Raw genomic sequence first — 18,183 nt, 5'->3', positions numbered from 1 at the left:
ATCGCATGCATTAGCATTTAATTTGCATTTCCCTAATTGCTGTTGGAATTTGGGATCTTTTTTATATGTTCATTGGACCTTTGGGTTTATACTTCTGTAAATTTTCTGTTTATTTCTTTTGCCCATGGGTTGCTCGTGGTTTTTTTCCCAGTGTTCTCATTCTTAGGAGTCCTAATTTCTTGTAGGTTATGTGCATTGCAAATATCCTTTTACTGTCTTTTTTGGCTATGTACTGGTCTTTTAATTTTGTGTTCATAATATTTTTGTTATACAAAAGTTTTTATCTCCACTAATATTTTAATGGTATTTTCTGCAATGAAAAGTAGCGTAAGAAATTGTGCAGTAACGACTTCCAAGGTTATTTGCACCTGGGTCCCAACACTAACAAACAGTATACTTCAGTTGTTACAGCAACACTTGTTCATTCACTATTGCTCTTTTATTTATTTTTTATTTTATTTTTTTTTGAGATGGAGTCTCTCTCTGTCTCCAGGCTGGAGTGCAGTGGCGCGATCTCAGCTCACTGCAACCTCCGCCTCCCGGGTTCAAGAGCCTTCCTCAGCCTCCTGAGTTGCAGGGACTACAGGTGTGCAGCACCACACCCAGTTAATTGTTGTATTTTTAGTAGAGATGAGGTTTCACCATGTTGGTCAGGATGGTCTTGATCTCTTGACTTCATGATGCGCCCTCCTTGGCCTCCCAAAGTGCTGGGATTACACAGGCGTGAACTACCACACCTGGCCTTATTTTTTTCTTTCACAAATTTGGGGAAGTTTTTCCTTTGCTGTATCCTGCTGTCACATTATTTGTCAACTTTAATGAGAAGTTCCCTGAATATGTATAAAATAGGCAAAGAACATAAAGTAAGCTTGTTTATGAATTTATACACTTTCCAGCAACTACAGGAAAAATACCATAGTTATACTGTTCTGGTTTTAGGAAGCATACAGTTGCGTTAAAAATATAATCCGTGGTTTTTGTTTGTTTGTTTGTTTTAAATAGGTTGCTTCAATACCTTTGTAAAAGAATGGTTGTAGGTGAAGTTCAGTTTCATAGCAGAAGAAATGATTTCATTACAGATTTTTAGATAATTCAGATATGACCTTTAGGTAGGATCTGTGTTTCATTATACCATTTCTAGAATATCATTGGGATAGTTAATTTTCTTAAATTGTAGCCTGTAATTTTCCAAACCATTTTTTCTATTAAAAGTTGAATTTGTAAACTTTTACGTATAACTGTTAATTTAGCAACATTTGCCTACTTTGTGATGCAGAGGAAAGTGAGGAGACTTTGAAAAACACTGAAGAAATCCAAAGAAAAGCAGAAGAAAAATATGAAGTATTGGAAAATAAAATGAAAAATGCAGAAGCTGAGAGAGAGCGAGAACTGAAGGATGCTCAGAAAAAACTGGATTGTGCCAAAACAAAGGCAGATGCATCTAGCAAGAAGATGAAAGAAAAACAACAGGTAATAACTTCTTTTTGAAATTGAACCAACCTTTTAAAGTCAACATAGAGCTGAAGGTGGTAGAGCATCATTGGTTGACCTTAGTCATCACAATTGATCTCAAAATCTAAAAGGGACCAGTGTTCTTTGGAAACAAATTATGCTTCTTACAAGTCAAAGGAATATACAGGATGAGCATCTCAAATCCGAAATACAGCAGAATTAGAAACTTTTTGAGTGTTGATCTGAGGCTCAAAGGAAATGTTCATTGGAGCAGATTTGATTTGGGATACTCAGTCAGTATAATGCAAATATTCCAAAATCCAAAAAAAAAAAAAAAAAATCTGAAGTCTGAAACACTTCTGGTCCTACACATTTTGGATAAGGGATATTTAATCTGTATTTTTCTCTGAAAACACTGCAATCTAGTATTTCATAGTTGTGAGTAGGGGATGCTAATTTTAAGGAAAGGCCAAAGTTGACCATTGGTAAATGCTTCCTTCAAGAGCAGATGGCCTTTCTTCGGGAGTGGATTATTTGATACTGTGGATGTCATATCAGAGATTCAGCAAGTTGACATTTTTATTTGGTAAGCACCTAAATGAATGTGCACTGTGAGAACATGATGAAAGACAAAGCATGTTATATTTACAAGGTGTCATTCAGTTGTAAACTGATGATACTTTATTATATCTTTTAGCTAATATCAAAGCTGGAATTTGAACCTAGGTTTTTAATCACTTTTATGTGATTGATTTCACCTAAATATATTTCCCTCACATTTTTTTTTTAGCCCACTCTAAGATTCTTACCATTACATAGCTGTACAAAGTATTTTCTAATGCAGGGGTCCCCAACCCCCAGGCCACAGACCAGTAACAGAGGAGGTGTATGGCAGGCAAATGAGGATTACTGCCTGAGCTCCACCTCCTGTCAGATCAGCAGTGGTATTAGATTTTCATAGGATTGCAGACCCTTTTGTGAACTGTGCATTCAAGGGATCTAGGTTTCATACTCCTTGTGAGAATCTAATGCCTGATGATCTGAGATGGGGTGGTTTTATCCGGAAACCATACTCTCTCCCTGCCCCCACCATATGGAAAAATCATCTTCCACAAATCTGGTCCTTGGTGCCAAAAAGGTTGGGGACTGCTCTTCTAATGAAATGAAGGCTACAGTGGGAAAGAATAATATTGAGAAACTTTTTACACATTGAACAGTTTTGTTTTTAAACTTTACTTCCACTAATTCATCTGTTATGTAGAATATTATATTGTTTTCCCTGTAGGAATAAATGATAAAGGATATAATTTATGCAGAGTTCTTTCAGCCTATACAAATTACACTTTTTTTTAAATACAGGAAAATAAACTTTCTTTTTCTGGGGAAGCAGCTTAACCTGTACTTTTGGTAGCTGAGTGATAACAAAGCTGTGGGTCTTAACTTGCATGAGATTATTATTTATTTAATTTTCCTGTACATACTTGTTCTTGAGTAGTTAATCACCTATGTGAATACCTGAATACTGTGTTTTTTATAGGAAGTTGAAGCTATCACTCTGGAACTGGAAGAGCTCAAGAGAGAGCATACATCTTACAAACAACAGCTTGAAGCTGTAAATGAAGCTATCAAATCCTATGAAAGTCAGATTGAAGTAATGGCAGCTGAGGTGGCTAAAAATAAGGTAGGATTTATTTATCAAATTGGAGAAGCTGAAAATGATAATCTTTTTATGAAACATTAGCTTAAGATGTTTGACTTTGGTGTTCTCAGTCTTTTCACTCATTGTCATGAGAGAATGAGGCACAAATAGCTTTTACTCATCCAGAATTGCCAGTTTGGGGATCTCATAGGTCAGCCTCTAGCAGTCTTCCTCACCCGGTTGATTCCATCTACATTATATCCAGCAGAAACGCTGTCATTTGCAGCATGGGCATTGTACCCCAACCCTTTTTCCAGGGGTAATCCAAGTTTTCTTCTGTGTATAAATTCATTAGTCCTTTTAATGGTGATATAAAATAGAGGGTTAGGTGATCTTCTCTCTGCCTGTAATCACATTGACATCTTGCCCAGGGATCTGTCAGATAACTGTTTAGTAGATTAAAATGATTTACATGTTACCTCACCACATATTTTCTTTTATTTTTTGTTTTAGGAGTCAGTAAATAAAGCTCAAGAAGAGGTGACCAAGCAAAAAGAGGTAATAACAGCCCAAGACACTGTAATTAAAGCTAAATATGCAGAAGTGGCAAAACACAAGGAGCAAAACAATGATTCTCAGCTTAAAATTAAGGAATTAGACCACAACATCAGCAAACATAAACGGGAGGCTGAAGATGGTGCTGCAAAGGTACGTTTGTGTTCATTTTTTATACTTAATCAAATTTTTGTCACTGAGCTCTTGAAAAATTTTAGAAAACTGCTTGATGGAGAAATCTATAAATATAAATGGCAAAATTACAACCTGGCATAAATTTGAGCTTGCAGCTATTAACTGCTTTTCAACAATGCTAATTTTCAACAAATTGCACAAATGTTTTATTTTTAGATTTAATTTTAGATATTTGTTCCCATCTACAAGATGTAGTTACCAAATGTTTAGTGGTCTCCCATGGAAATAACTTTTTACCTCCAAATGTTGATAGAACTAATTACTGTTGTGCTAGTAATAATGATGTATATTCTCTACCTTATTTCAAATTGAATTTAAAGAACTCACAGAACTATATATACAGGTAACCTAAAAAAAGGACTGAATTGGCTTCCACATGTCTTTATGAGTGTCACTGCTGTCAGGATTTGCCACTTTATAAAAATCTGATGTTTTGCCAAGCAGCTATGTTTTTCAGGTTATCCCACAGAAGACACATTCCTTCTTTCATGTATCACAGCGCCCTTACTTCAGTGCTGTAAAGAGAACACATGCTTTTGTAGAAATTCATTGCTTGGTTGAGAAGCTGCATTCACATGGTGTTAATAATTACGAGTGTGTAACAATTTGGCACCTTTTTAATGTCCAAGATATTTTTTTTTAAGCATCCTAAAAATACATGAACTTTAACTTCAGAAAGATCAAGAACATACAAAACAATCTTCCCCTCTTCTGAAAGAACTGTGGAACTTGGTTTAAAAAACATTTTTTATGGCTACATTATAATCTCCCACTTTATTACTATTGATTTCCCATTAGCTTAGTGATAGTGAACTGACTGAAATATTACCAATGGCAATGTTACTGCTAATAGTGTTTTGGTAACTGAAAATGCTAGTACTGGTGATTGCTAGGAGATTTTATTTACAATTGAAAGAGTAAAAGGAGGGACTTGCAAGTGGGTCTGCTAAGAAGTCAATGATTCTTTGAAAAACATAGTTTATCAAAGATTTATACATACCTACTAATATCAGATCCTGTGCCAGGCACTGACAATATAAGGATGAGCAACACATATACAGAATGAATGATATAGAATGCTTTCAGAGAGTTTACAGGTCAAGAGGAAGATAGACTTGAAATGATAATTCTACTTTGGGGCCTACATTTGAGACCATATCCATGGAATTAATGCAAGTCAACAAATTAACAAGGATTGGATTCTGCCAGTGAGAATGAATCGTAATTCTAGTAGAAGAAAGTCTTCTTTAAGCACTATAATTTGAACTGTATAATCGGTTGTATTACATGAAGTATTATCCTGTGCCTTTTTCAGAGGGGTGGGAGCAGGGATAGAGTCCATGTTTAGGGCAGTTTCTTAGAATATAGTTCTGAGAGAAAAATCATTAGGTCTCAGTCAGCATTAGGCTTCCATGATTTTATCAAATCTATGACTTAAGTATTAAAGGAATTTTAACTTATTACAAGTTGTTTTTTGAAGCAATAGGTAGAATTTGCTAAATTCTAAAGGAGTTCTATCTGACTTCCATTTCATTCTAATGGAGGTGCTTTGCATACACTTTGTAAAAATTTCTCTGAGTTGGCTCTTTTAATGCCAACGTAATGGGAAGATCTTTTGCTATGCAATGTCTTGTTTTTGTAGTCTGTGCTCCACGTAAAAATATTCATCTTTATTCTTGTCAGTAATGAAACTCATTTTAAAAACGAGTCGCCCAGGCACGGCGGCTCACACCTGTAATCCCAGCACTTTGGGAGGCCGAGGTGGGTGGATCACCTGAGGTCGGGAGTTCGAGACCAGCCTGACCAAAATGGAGAACCTCCATCTCTACTAAAAATATAAAATTAGCTGGGCATGGTGGTGCATACCTGTAATCTCAGCCACTCGGAATGCTGAGGCAGGAGAATCACTTGAACCTGGGAGGCAGAGGTTGCAAAGTTGTGGTGAGCCAAGATTGCCCATTGCACTCCAGCCTGGGCAACAAGAGCGAAATTCCATCTCAAACAAACAAACAAAATCAGTCATTGAAGGTTTTTTCATCTTCAGTATTTGATTCAAAAGTATTAAATATTTAAGAAACTGGCTTATACATATTGGTTTGTAAACATTTGTAGATCTCCATCTAATTTTATATGTGGCTAGGTATCCAAAATGTTGAAAGATTATGACTGGATTAATGCAGAGAGACACCTCTTTGGCCAACCCAATAGTGCCTATGATTTCAAAACTAACAACCCTAAAGAAGCTGGTCAGAGACTTCAGAAGTTGCAAGAAATGAAGGAGAAACTAGGAAGAAATGTCAATATGAGAGCTATGAATGTATTGACAGAAGCTGAAGAGCGGGTAAGTCAATTTCCTATGAATATCTGGCCACATTAGAACATGACCAGCATTGATAGCTCTGTATGACCCCTGATGGAGTTATTAGAGTTAACCTTTTGCAGATGTCTTTGATGCTTTTCTTTCTGCTTTCCTTTTTCTCTGTCATTTTTTTCTTAGTACTCTTGTGCGTCATTAGTGGTTTTTACATTCTGTTAAACCTGGAATGACTTTTCCACTGACTTTTGTTCTTTGTCAAACATAATTCCTCACATTTCTGTCATTTCTTTCAGTTGCATTGAAAAGCCTTGAATAGGGTATGCTGGTGTCGTTCTCTTGACTCTACTGTATACTGAAACTGTTATATAAGTAATGACTAAAGCCATTACATACATACATACTGTTTCACTAATCTGTAAATCCTGCAACCTCTTCTCAGTTTTAATGCTCTTAATTACTCGATAGTGTTATCCATCTCCCCTAACCTGACAAAACTTTGAGTCTGGGAAGGGAGTTTACTGTCATTTAGTGATGAACTTGGGAGGACCTATCACTAGAAAAACCCAGTGGGGGAAGCATTCCCTACTCTTAAGATAGCCATAAGAAATGACTATCTTAGTAATTTTATATTAATGCCCCATAACTTCCTTAATTCTGCAAAATTCTGTTTGAATTTGCAAATCATAGAGTAAAATTCATGAGAAATCTGCAACACTGATAATAGCACAATTAAGAAATTTTACCATAACTTTTTTTTTTAACTGTTACTGGCATGAATATATGCACCAAGAGTCTAGATTATGTTAGATACCAAACATGAATCATGCAGGTGTTGTGATCTCTCTATAAAATGCTCCTGCTGGTTTTCATTTCTACATTAAAGCTTTGCATATATGTGGCATATTTATAGAAGGAAAACTTTGGTCTGAATTTGATCTGCATAATATGATGAAACTTGTTCACTTTTACTTGTTTACTTCTGTTAGAGGAGACCTGAGTCTAATATTTTTTTCAAAAGAATTTATCAACTCCCATCTTGTTACCAGAGGAGAAGCCTGTATTGTTGATCAGCAGATGGCCTTTTTTTTCTTCTTGTGTTTTATATGCATCTACATAATCAATTATATGGATTTTCATGAAAAAATAAGATAAAAACTTAGAGAGGAGGTTTGGGGAACGTGGCTATAAAGAAGAGGGACAGCAAGGAAGACATCAGGACTGGCTAGAGTTTTTAAAGGTGAATGTGAAATGCAGGGCTTTGAGGAGAAATGAGTTAGGAAGAGTTTTAGGAAGTCCCACTGCTGTTGATGGTATGATTATCCCTCTACAGCCTTGCTCAAAGGAATACTACTTTTAAAGTGATGATATTTGAGCTGAAATTTCAGGCAACCGTTATGCCAGAAGAAAGAATATTCCAGGAAGGGAGAACAGTGCAGGGGCCATAAGACAATAGTGAGTTTATTGTGTTCAAAGGAGCTGTAAAAGACCAGATGGCCAGAACCTGGGGAGGAGTTTAATGCCATAAAGTCAAGGGATAAATAAGGTCCAATTCCCTTTATCCTGATGCATACAGGCTTAAAATCTGGTTGATGGATGCAACAAACCACCATGGCACATGTATACCTATGTAACAAACCTGTACATTCTGCACATGTATCCCAGAACTTAAATTTAAAAAAAAAAAAAAAAAAGTCCAATTTATGTGGGACCTATACATCATGGTGAAGGATCAAAATTTTATTCATGTCACTGCTAAGGCTGACCTTAAGAGGACTACCTTTTTTCAGGGCTACTTTTATTTAAGTTTATATATAACACTTCTTTTTTTTTTTTTTTTTTGCCTTGGCTGCTAAGGAGATAAGGGAATATTAGTGGAGTCAAAATATTTTAAGGACTTGTCTTATAAATTCTTCTAGCAATTTAATTTTGTTATATACATATGGATGATTTTATTCCTAATTTTGTTGAGTATGTATATATACACAAATCATGTAGTATATGTATAGCATATGCTTATAAGAGTATATATAATTATTAGTGCATTATATCTTTTTGGTAAATAGGAATGTATGTATTATATATCAAAATAATGAAACCTGTTTATTTCTGACTGAATTCCGGAATATAGAAGAGATTTTATGTTTTCCCAGTTAACCATGTTTTTTATCTCATAGTATAATGACTTGATGAAGAAGAAGAGAATTGTAGAAAATGACAAATCCAAAATTCTTACAACTATAGAAGACCTAGACCAGAAGAAAAACCAAGCCCTAAATATTGCATGGCAAAAGGTATTTAACCCCAGAATATTATGTTTTGTTTTATATGAGGTAGCAAGGATGAAAAAAATATCAGTGGATTTATACTCTATGAGAAATTTGAAATGGCTGATCTGTGTTTGAATGAGGCACATATTCACACTTTAATTAAAACCTCAGACTTTTAAATGCATTTTTTCTTTTCAGACTTGACTATTACCAGATCCTGGCATTCTTGTCCTTTAAGAATTGGACAGTAAACAAGCCAAGTTTAGTATTCTCTTTTATAGAACGCTTACTGAAGAAAATCCCAATTCCATTTTGTTTTATGACAACTTTGGCAGATGTCAGGCTTCTTTGCTGTTACTTCTACTTCCCTGACTTCATGTATCTGTCTGCTATAGGAGAATCCCTTAGCCTTTCATGTGGAAGTTTTTCCATTTTTACTGTCGCAGAAGACTCTTACTTCAAAGATTCCAAACATAGAGTTACTGTGCTGTTTGGTAGTTTAGCAAACCTGTGCCTTCTGGGTTTTAATGGGGCACCTTGCCTCTTTTTCTCTTTGTAATTCTGCAGGAATTCTATCTTCAGTAATGCAGCACAGTTATCCCTTTTAGTCACCTTGCTTTTTTCTTTTCTAAGACTTAGTTTCAGTGCTCTATTCCCTGTACTATTTTTGTCTTAAAAATGGAAGCAAAAGGCTGACTCTATTATTGTTGTACAGCATGTCAATTTAACACTGGATCTGAGAAGTTTTTGTTTTCTTTTTTCCCATCAAGGTTCCTGGACTTAGTACAAATCAGAATCTATTGTCTAAACATATCCTGCTCTTCCCTAATTTCCAAGGTTCTTCCAAAGCCAGTAGTAACATTTATTCAGTGCTTCTTCAGGCACTATTCTCAAATTAATTTTCTTATCTAATCTTCACAATAACCTAATGAAGTAGGTACTGTTATCAGCATTATATTCTTCCTTCTGGCCTCAGGCATACTTGATTGACAAAGTGACAAAGCCAGAGTATTCTAGGTTTCTTTTGTTTTTGGTTTGTTTCCTTCATAGCCTCATTGGACTTGCAGAATTCTCTTTTATTTCATCTTTGTATCAGTCTATGAATGTAACTCAATTTCTGTGTAGCATAGGACTGTATTCTTCTGTGTCCATTCTCTTTTGGAGGAAGTTTCACATTAGATCCCTGGTTATGTTCAGGTGTAGTAGCATTCCTCTCTCTTGGTCCTGAGCTGCCTCTCCCCTACTTGGTTTAGAACCTACTTCCATTCTGTAGGATGTTATTCGCAGCTGTGTACCTGCTCTTAAAATGTTTGTTACTTAGTACTATATTTAGGAGCACTGCTTGTGTCTATGAGATTTTCTTGTTACACTAAGTATTCATTAAAAAGTATATTTACATTTGAATATTGTATATCTGCATTTGAATTTGGAGATTTCTCTAGAGAACTTGGCTGTCAAGTCCTTTTGTATGTGTGTGTATGTGTGTTAGACTTTCAAGTTTGACTGCTGAACTAAGAATATTAGTCATGTCTTTGAAGACAGATGGCCAGATTTCCAGATCATCAATCAAGTGCGTATGAACAAAAATTACACTATTACAAACTAGGATTTTGGCCCTAAATCTCGTCTCCTTCTGTGACAAGACAGGGGCAGGCCAAACATTAGATCTCTTGGGATCTAATCCTATTTTCTGGCCCTCAACAGCTTATCCTCTTCGGCTAGGAGATGAGCCATATAGAAAATAACCCTTTAACAGATCTGGTCCTTTGATTTCATGCCCCTTTTTCTCCTGGGCCTCACACTGATCTGCTTAGGCCTTTAGACCCATCTTCTTACATCGGTCAACAGGAAAAAGCAAAGTTTTATAAGAGAACAGTTTATTCCAAAAAGAGTTTTGTTTTTGTGTTTGCTTCTAGTTTGTGTTTTTTTCCTCATGTGATACAACTGTATCTTGAGGATTCCTACAGTGTGTTCTACAAAAGTGTCAAAACTTTGGATAGAGTTAGAGGTGTGACTTCTAGTTCCCCTGGAAATTAGAGCAGGATTCAGTACTTCATTTTTGTAAAGGGCCAGATAATAAATATTTTTTGCTTGGGAGCCCATCCAGTCTCTGTTGAAACTACCTGATTTTGTTGTATCACTAGCAATGATAGACACTTTGTAAATGAATGAGCATATCCAGATTTTTCACATGGGTCATAGTTTGTCAACCCCTGAGTTACAGTAGTAGACAAAGTAGACCTGCTGTGTTGCATATACATATATGCATATATACATATATCAACAATTGATTCTTCTTGGAAAGCATCCTGATGTTTTAACTTTTTTATTTTTTAAATCCAGGTGAACACGGACTTTGGCTCTATTTTTTCTACTCTTTTGCCTGGTGCTAATGCTATGCTTGCACCACCAGAGGGTCAAACTGTTTTGGATGGTCTGGAGTTCAAGGTTGCCTTAGGAAATACCTGGAAAGAAAACCTAACTGAACTCAGTGGTGGTCAGAGGTGAGGAGGAATCACTTTGCTATATTATAATTTTCATTCCTCTTACTTTATTATGATTCATCATCTCATTACCTTACAATTGTATTTGTGTTTTAATTTGCTTAACTACCTTTGCATGTAGAATTTAAGGAGCCTAATATATAAGACTAAACATTTTGGTTAAAACATTTGATTAAAACAGGTGACAAAGTTGACAAAATATGTTTTTTAAAAATGTATTTTCAAATATTAGAAAATGAATAGTCCAGGACAAGATGAAACAGAAATGCTGAGCCCTGTGTTCACTCTGGCTTTCTCTCTAGTGGCAGTTTTTGGACTTCAGGTGCCCAAACAGAGGTCAGTAGCCTCACTAAGTTAAAAAAGACACATGAGAATTTTGCACAGCCCTAGAGTGCTACACCTTGGTATTAGGTCTCTACTGTCCCTGAAGTGAAGCCTAATGTAGACACACCCTAAGAAACTGAACAGATTTCTTGAAGGGATCAAACTGTTACTTGTTTATCACAACAAAGGCCAGTGTTCTTTAAAGAAGGTTAAAAAAAAATTGAGATACTAAACAACATAACCACAATGTCCAGCAGGTAATCAAAATTAAAGAGAAAAAGCAGTGAGTAGAAACAGACTCTGAAACGACAGTTGATGAAAGTAGGGCATGAAAGTAGGAAACAAGTTAGAGTTACATTAATCATTTCCAAAATTACAAGAAAACATGAACATAATGAGAGAAATAGAAGTTACTAAAAAGAATTAAGTGGACCTTCAAGAGATTAAAAAAAAGTTTACTACATGAGGTTAACAGCAGATAAGATACTGTAAAAGAAAGATGAGTAAATTTGAAGACATAGCAATAGAACAGAATCTATTCAAGCTACATTGAGAAATAAAGAACTGGAGGGGGAAAAAAAAAAAAAAACTAGCTTCAGTGTCCTAAGGGAAGCTGTCTAGAGTTCCAAAAGGAGAGGAATAGGGAGGATGGAAAAATACTTGAAGAAATTATAGCCCCATATTTTCCAGATTTGATGAATTCTGTAAACCCACAGACTTAAGTTCTGTCAAGCTCAGGCAGGATAAACAGAAACACATACAAAATAACAAAGCAAAAGATATATAAAACTGCTGAAAACCAGTAATTAGGAGAAAAATCCTAAAATCAGCTAGAGGAGGCCGGGCGCGGTGGCTCAAACCTGTAATCCCAGCACTTTGGGAGGCCGAGACAGGCGGATCACGAGGTCAGGAGATCGAGACCATCCTGGCTAATATGGTGAAACCCCGTTTCTACTAAAAAATAACAAAAAACTAGCCAGGAGGCGAGCGCCTGTAGTCCCAGCTACTCAGGAGGCTGAGACAGGAGAATGGCGTGAACCCGGGAGGCGGAGCTTGCAGTGAGCTGAGATCTGGCCACTGCACTCCAGCCTGGGCGGCAGAGCAAGACTCCTTCTGAAAAAAAAAAAGATCAGCTAGAGGAAAAGAGATATGCTATATGCTAGTGAACAAAAATAAAAATGTCTTTAGACTTCTTGTTAAATGCTACATATGTAAGCCAGAAGTCTGGAACATCCATAAAGTGCTGAAAGTAAAACATGTCAACTAGAATTGTTTCTTTAACAGAAATATTCTTCAAAGTGAAGGCAATATGAATACTTTTCAGACAAAAACATCTGAACCATACTACAGGTTAAAGGAAGTTCTCAGGCAAAAGGAAAATGATACCAGATGGAACCTTGGATCTACATAAAGGAAGGAAGAGTGTTGGAAAATAACATGGATTTGGAGTTCAGGAAAGTTTCTTCCAACCTTACACAGTGATTCAGAAAGTCAGCATAGTGATAGAAATCTAAAAGGTCATATGTCCTCACGTCTTACCTGCAGATAGCCAATTAATTAAAACCTCCTAAAAGAAGGTTGTGAATGAATATTCACATAATTGGAATTAGTGATTAATTTAGTAATTGTTTTTTTCTCCGGCATGGTATATAATCCATAGGCTTTGAATTGTTCTTCTGTGTCCTGTAATACCACTGTGTCCTGTAATACCATCATGTAACCCTTTTTTTAATGTATGTAGAAAATATAGACACCTGTTAATGTTCCTTATGACCCCTTATATCATTTTTATGAGTAGAAATATATTTTTATATTTTTATAAAATTTGTAAATAAGAATAAAAAACACAGCACCTGCTGCCTGTTCATAAAAATTGAATTCCACAGTTTAGTTCCCAGTATCTTTAGCTATATTTGCCAAAGCCCTAGAAAATGTTTTGAGGAAAATAGAAAATGTATGCTTCTCTTCTTACTGCGACCTATAAATTATTTCCACAATTAAGGTGCTATAAAGCTATTTTTAGATATACCACTATCCAGCATGGCAGTTAAAAAAAAAAATTCTGCTATGCTGAAGGGTTAAAGATTAAGTTTAAAACTCAGTACTTGAGGCACTCATCACAGAGAAAGACAAACTTAATTTTAGGTTGGCTGAATGACTTTAGCTCCCTTTTATAGAGGTGATTGATGATTAACAGTCTCACTGCGATTTCATTTTGATGATACTGTTTTATTATTTTTTTTTTGCTAGGAATTTTTCTCTGCTTGTGCACACATTTTTTCCCTACTTATATATTTCTTAATAAATAGCCCTATTAGAATGTGCAAGCCTTGGACCAGGCACAGTGGCTCATGCCTATAATCCCAACACTTTGGGAGGCCAAGGCTTGTGGATCACTTGAGGTCAGGAGTTCGAGACCAGCCTGGCCAGCATGGCGAAAGCCTGTCTCTATTAAAACTGCAAAAATTATCTGGGTGTGGTGGCATGCACCTGTAATCTCAGCTACTAGGGACATTGTGGCAGTAGAATTGCTGGAACCTGGGAGGCAGAGTTTGCAGTGCCACTACACTTCATCCTGGGTGACAGAGCAAGACTCTCAAAAAATAAAAAAGAATGCAGCAAGCATTGAGTTGGCTATTCTAGTACTGTATGCCAAGATGTACTTGAAGTTACAGAATAAGTATATTACAAATGCTACTCTAATGTTTAGTCTAATGTTAAGTAATTATAAATATTTTATATTAAAATAAGATTTTATGAATTATTTTTAAGGAAAAAATTTATTTTTAAGGAAAAAATATAATAATTATTATGATTCTTCATACCAGATTAGAATGAGCTGCACTAAGCTAGAAGAGAACTGAAAATAGTGCTGTGGAACCTGAGATTAGGTGTAACTATGAATTTTACATAAGATTGTTTGAATTTTTGGCAGTGATGTACTTAGAGTAATGGGCCATCATCCATACAACTTATTCGCAAATGGTACCAAAAATATAGAGATTGTGTGTGTGTTTTTGTGTATATATGCATACTTATGTAAGCGTGTACATTATGAAAGTTTGAAAAATGACATTTCACCCAGTTACTGTTACCAAGACGATAGTTATTGTCTTAAATAATGACCATAGCCCTTACTCACCTGCTACCTAGGCTCTAATGAGCCAACTGGGGAAGGAAAAAAAAAGAACTTTTAAAACTAACATCATGATCTTAAGAGTAGGTGCCAAACGTAATATGGCAATATTAAAATTGTCTGAAAATAGCATGCTTCTGAAAAGAGGAAAAATGGAAAGCCAAAATAAAAAATATTTTAATACAACATAAGTGTTAAAGTTTGAAACTCAAGATTCTTTTTTTATATGACTACCTTTCAGATAAATCTGCTGTATTCACAATAATAGGATCACATATTTGCTTCAGTGTTTTGATAAGTGGTAAAATCAAATTTTTATGGCTTTTCTTCTACTGACTTTTTCTTAGGTCTTTAGTGGCTTTGTCATTAATACTGTCAATGCTCCTCTTCAAACCTGCTCCAATTTATATCCTTGATGAGGTGGATGCAGCCTTGGATCTTTCTCATACCCAAAACATTGGACAGATGCTGCGTACTCATTTCACACATTCTCAGGTAAGAACCAGAAAAAAAAGTCTCAGTAATAGTTTAATTAGACTATTTTTCTAAAACCGTTCTTTAGTAGTAGTCAATGTTAGTAAGATATTTAGGGTTGATAAATACTAAAGTATTGTATATTTATTTAAATAAACTTATGTTTAAATAGGTATAGAAGGAAAAAAGGTTCACTCTCCTTTTAAAGAAAGACCTAGGCATTAAAAATGTTGGTTGTAGCATGAGGGAGATTCCAATTTAGTCATAATACAGAATTAACTTAGGGTTAATACAATTGTCTTCTCTAGTTAGCTGCCATAAAGATGTACAAGATGTACAATCAAAACAAAACTGTCTCAGGGATATTTAACTCAGGTATCAGAAAATCATGTGCCACTTGATGGGGGAATTTAATTTCTCATGGCTAAAAAGTCGAACAAAGCCTCTGAAGCTAAGAACAGTTTGTTTTTATTACAGTGTTGCTGTAGGACCTGGGGCTGCCAAATATGCTTGCATAAATTATGCATTGTACAACTGTGGGGACTCCACTCATAGTTAAGAGACTTCTAAAACAATTTGGACAGCTAGTATTCATTTAGGTGCCTCATATAACTAAAGAAATAAAATCAAAATTATCTCCAAACAATTCTTATGCCCAGTGTAAAGGAGTAAACTTCAAATATATCACAAAAAGTTTTTTTATACTTTTTTTCTTTTTTCCTTAAGTTCATCGTAGTGTCACTAAAAGAAGGTATGTTCAACAATGCAAACGTTCTTTTCAAAACCAAGTTTGTGGATGGTGTTTCTACAGTAGCCAGATTTACTCAATGTCAAAATGGAAAGATTTCAAAGGAAGCAAAATCCAAGGCAAAACCACCCAAAGGAGCACATGTGGAAGTTTAAACTACAAGTTTATTTCTTCATCTTGACCTGTTTTTTTAAACATAAACTTTTAAGGACTTGGGATAAGTAATTTGTTGATATAAAAAAATTAATGTTACTATGTTACTTAATCCATGTTTTCTCTTTATATAATCACTTATCACTTACAAATGAGCATATATTCCTAATCTCTTAACCAGTCTAATTATGGTCCAATTATTGTGATTGTGATTTTATGCATATCATCAAATGTTTTTTTCTTACGCAGGTCTTTTATATATTAGGAATCCTGAGATACCCAATTCCATATGTAAAAGCTAATATACAAAAAAGCAGATTAAATTACATGATAAATGTAGCTGATCATCAGTGTTTAATTGATTTAATTCCTAAGGCAATATTAATGTGTTTTCTGTTCTAATAAAGTCATTCAGGTAAGGAAGAATTATAAATCAGGTAACTGGACCAACATTGGGAACACATATAAAGCTATTATGCATGCACAGAGCTGTTTGAGGCTAGTTTTTTAACGACACAACTCCAGACCCCTGATTTAGACTGAGATAGAAAACAGATCTTGAAAGATTTCTTATGTTAATGATACATGAATATCATGTTCCTATATGCTTAATAATTGGTCTCTACGACTTTAATGTTTTTTTTTTTTTAAGCTTTATAAGTATTTTTAAATAAAAGCTTAGGAGGAGGTGTGTTGTGTGGTACTATCTGCTGCAAGTTTATCTGAAGTCTGTTAATATTTTCCAAGATTTTTGTCAGCCTTTTCATAATCCAGTCATCAACAGCCTATTGGTAAACAAGAATGTAGGAGCCTGTAGACTAAACCAAATTTATTTTTCCCTGAGTCTGATACATATATATATGTATTTGATATATGTATTTGAGATATATATAAAATATATATATTTATATCTGATATATATATATAAATAAATCGATCCATCTGTTCCACCAAAATAACTCAAAAGTTGGATAATTGTTTGTGTCTTCTGCTTTCCAGTTCAAAGGGATGAAATTCCTTTAGAACTTGAAAGATGACACTAGCAAACACCATGAGAATGCTATCTACAGTTTTTAGTATCTTTAGGTACATCATCAGTAGAACAGTGACTCCAAACTGAATCATAAAAGCTCTGACGTGATGTAATCTGATCTTCCATGTGTTATTTCCTTAGTATTATTATCATACTTTCCCTGATATATGGCTGTACTTCCTGGCCCTGGGCTTGACATTTCTCACCCTTCATTCTACATACATATGAGATGTCAGAAAACATGCAGTAATTGATACTATGGGACACATTGGAAAGGATTGAATCTGGAATTAGTTCTGTCCACTGTGGAGGGGAGAGGAAATAATGCTATAAATGTTGAGTTACAAAAAGTCTAATATCAAATACAGTTTTTTTGTTTTCCTTTCAGATGTATCACAAACTGTGCCAAAACAGTTATCAATTCACACAGTCAACATTAAAGTATACCATAGTATACAAATTAGTCAGTACTTGCTGTTAATATTTCTGATTTAATAGTTATTAAGTGGTAGTTCATTACTGTTTTAGCCAGTGTTTAAAAAATAATTTGGGAGGTTGACTATCTTGGCTTATGTACTCATTTCCTTTTCTCTGCTAAAAATTTTCTGCTTGTATGCTTTCCTGATTTTTATCTTGTATAATCTTGATCTTTGACAATCCTCAAACATGTATTAAATTTTTGTAATTTTTTTTCATCAGAGGGAAGTTATTAAGGGGATTGGGGACATTTGTTTCACACATCTGCAGTAATATGAGTTAACTAATATTTACCAAGCTCTTTTACATTTTTCACATTGTATATATTGTCATATTTAATCCTCAGAGTAACCTAGTGAGGTAAATACTGTTGTCAGCATGGTGTAATTGAGGAATTGAGTTGAGCAGAAAAGTTAGGAAACTTGCTCAGGGTGATAATACAATTAGGAGTGTCAGGGCCCATGTAACAAATCTTGTCAGTCTCCAGAACCTAAGATATACTATGTCACTGACAGCTTGAATATTTGTATTTATTGTATAGAATAAATTTTAGAAAAGTACCTGTATGAGCAGTATGGACAATGTGAATGTTAAAGAAGAACCTCAACCGTGTGAAGAGAGGATTCGTTGTGGTGGTGGCAGTTTTGGCATTTCATGTAAGCTCACGGCAAATGCAAAGCAAAGACATGAAATTTTCTCTTCCAGTATGGTGGTGTAATCTAAAGGCCAACATTCCCACAGATAATAAATATAGATCCTGGGCAAAATACTAGAAACAACTACCTGAGAGTTCAGGAAACTGAAGAAAAACTAGAAAGATTTTGGATGGGAGATAAGATATGGAGGAAGAGATAGGCACAAGCTAAGGTTAATGTTTTTGACCTAAGTACCAGCTATAGTCACGATGCA

General features: G+C 35.0%; 1 protein-coding gene across 6 annotated transcripts in view; it reads left to right on the top strand.

Moving 5' to 3' along the window:
• SMC2 (structural maintenance of chromosomes 2) overlaps positions 1-17,831 on the top strand; it is a 47,918-nt gene extending 30,087 nt beyond the window's left edge. For 5 of the 6 annotated variants that reach the window (XM_033237929.1, XM_033237926.1, XM_033237930.1 and 2 more), the window contains exons 18-25: positions 1,277-1,470; positions 2,990-3,133; positions 3,605-3,799; positions 5,982-6,182; positions 8,333-8,449; positions 10,769-10,929; positions 14,737-14,884; positions 15,590-17,831. In XM_033237929.1, coding sequence (XP_033093820.1) covers positions 1,277-1,470; positions 2,990-3,133; positions 3,605-3,799; positions 5,982-6,182; positions 8,333-8,449; positions 10,769-10,929; positions 14,737-14,884; positions 15,590-15,766 — 1,337 coding nt within the window. In that variant the 3' untranslated portion in view covers positions 15,767-17,831. Of the gene's footprint in view, positions 1-1,276; positions 1,471-2,989; positions 3,134-3,604; positions 3,800-5,981; positions 6,183-8,332; positions 8,450-10,768; positions 10,930-12,537; positions 13,424-14,736; positions 14,885-15,589 lie in introns of those variants that run through there. The other variant, XM_033237932.1, reaches the window with a different exon arrangement.
• The last annotated feature ends 352 nt before the right edge of the window (positions 17,832-18,183 follow it).

Source organism: Trachypithecus francoisi, unplaced genomic scaffold (genome assembly GCF_009764315.1).
Source record: "Trachypithecus francoisi isolate TF-2019V2 unplaced genomic scaffold, Tfra_2.0 Lachesis_group16, whole genome shotgun sequence".
NCBI classification, from domain to species: domain Eukaryota; kingdom Metazoa; phylum Chordata; class Mammalia; order Primates; family Cercopithecidae; genus Trachypithecus; species Trachypithecus francoisi.
This window is presented reverse-complemented; position numbering and strand designations above follow the sequence as displayed.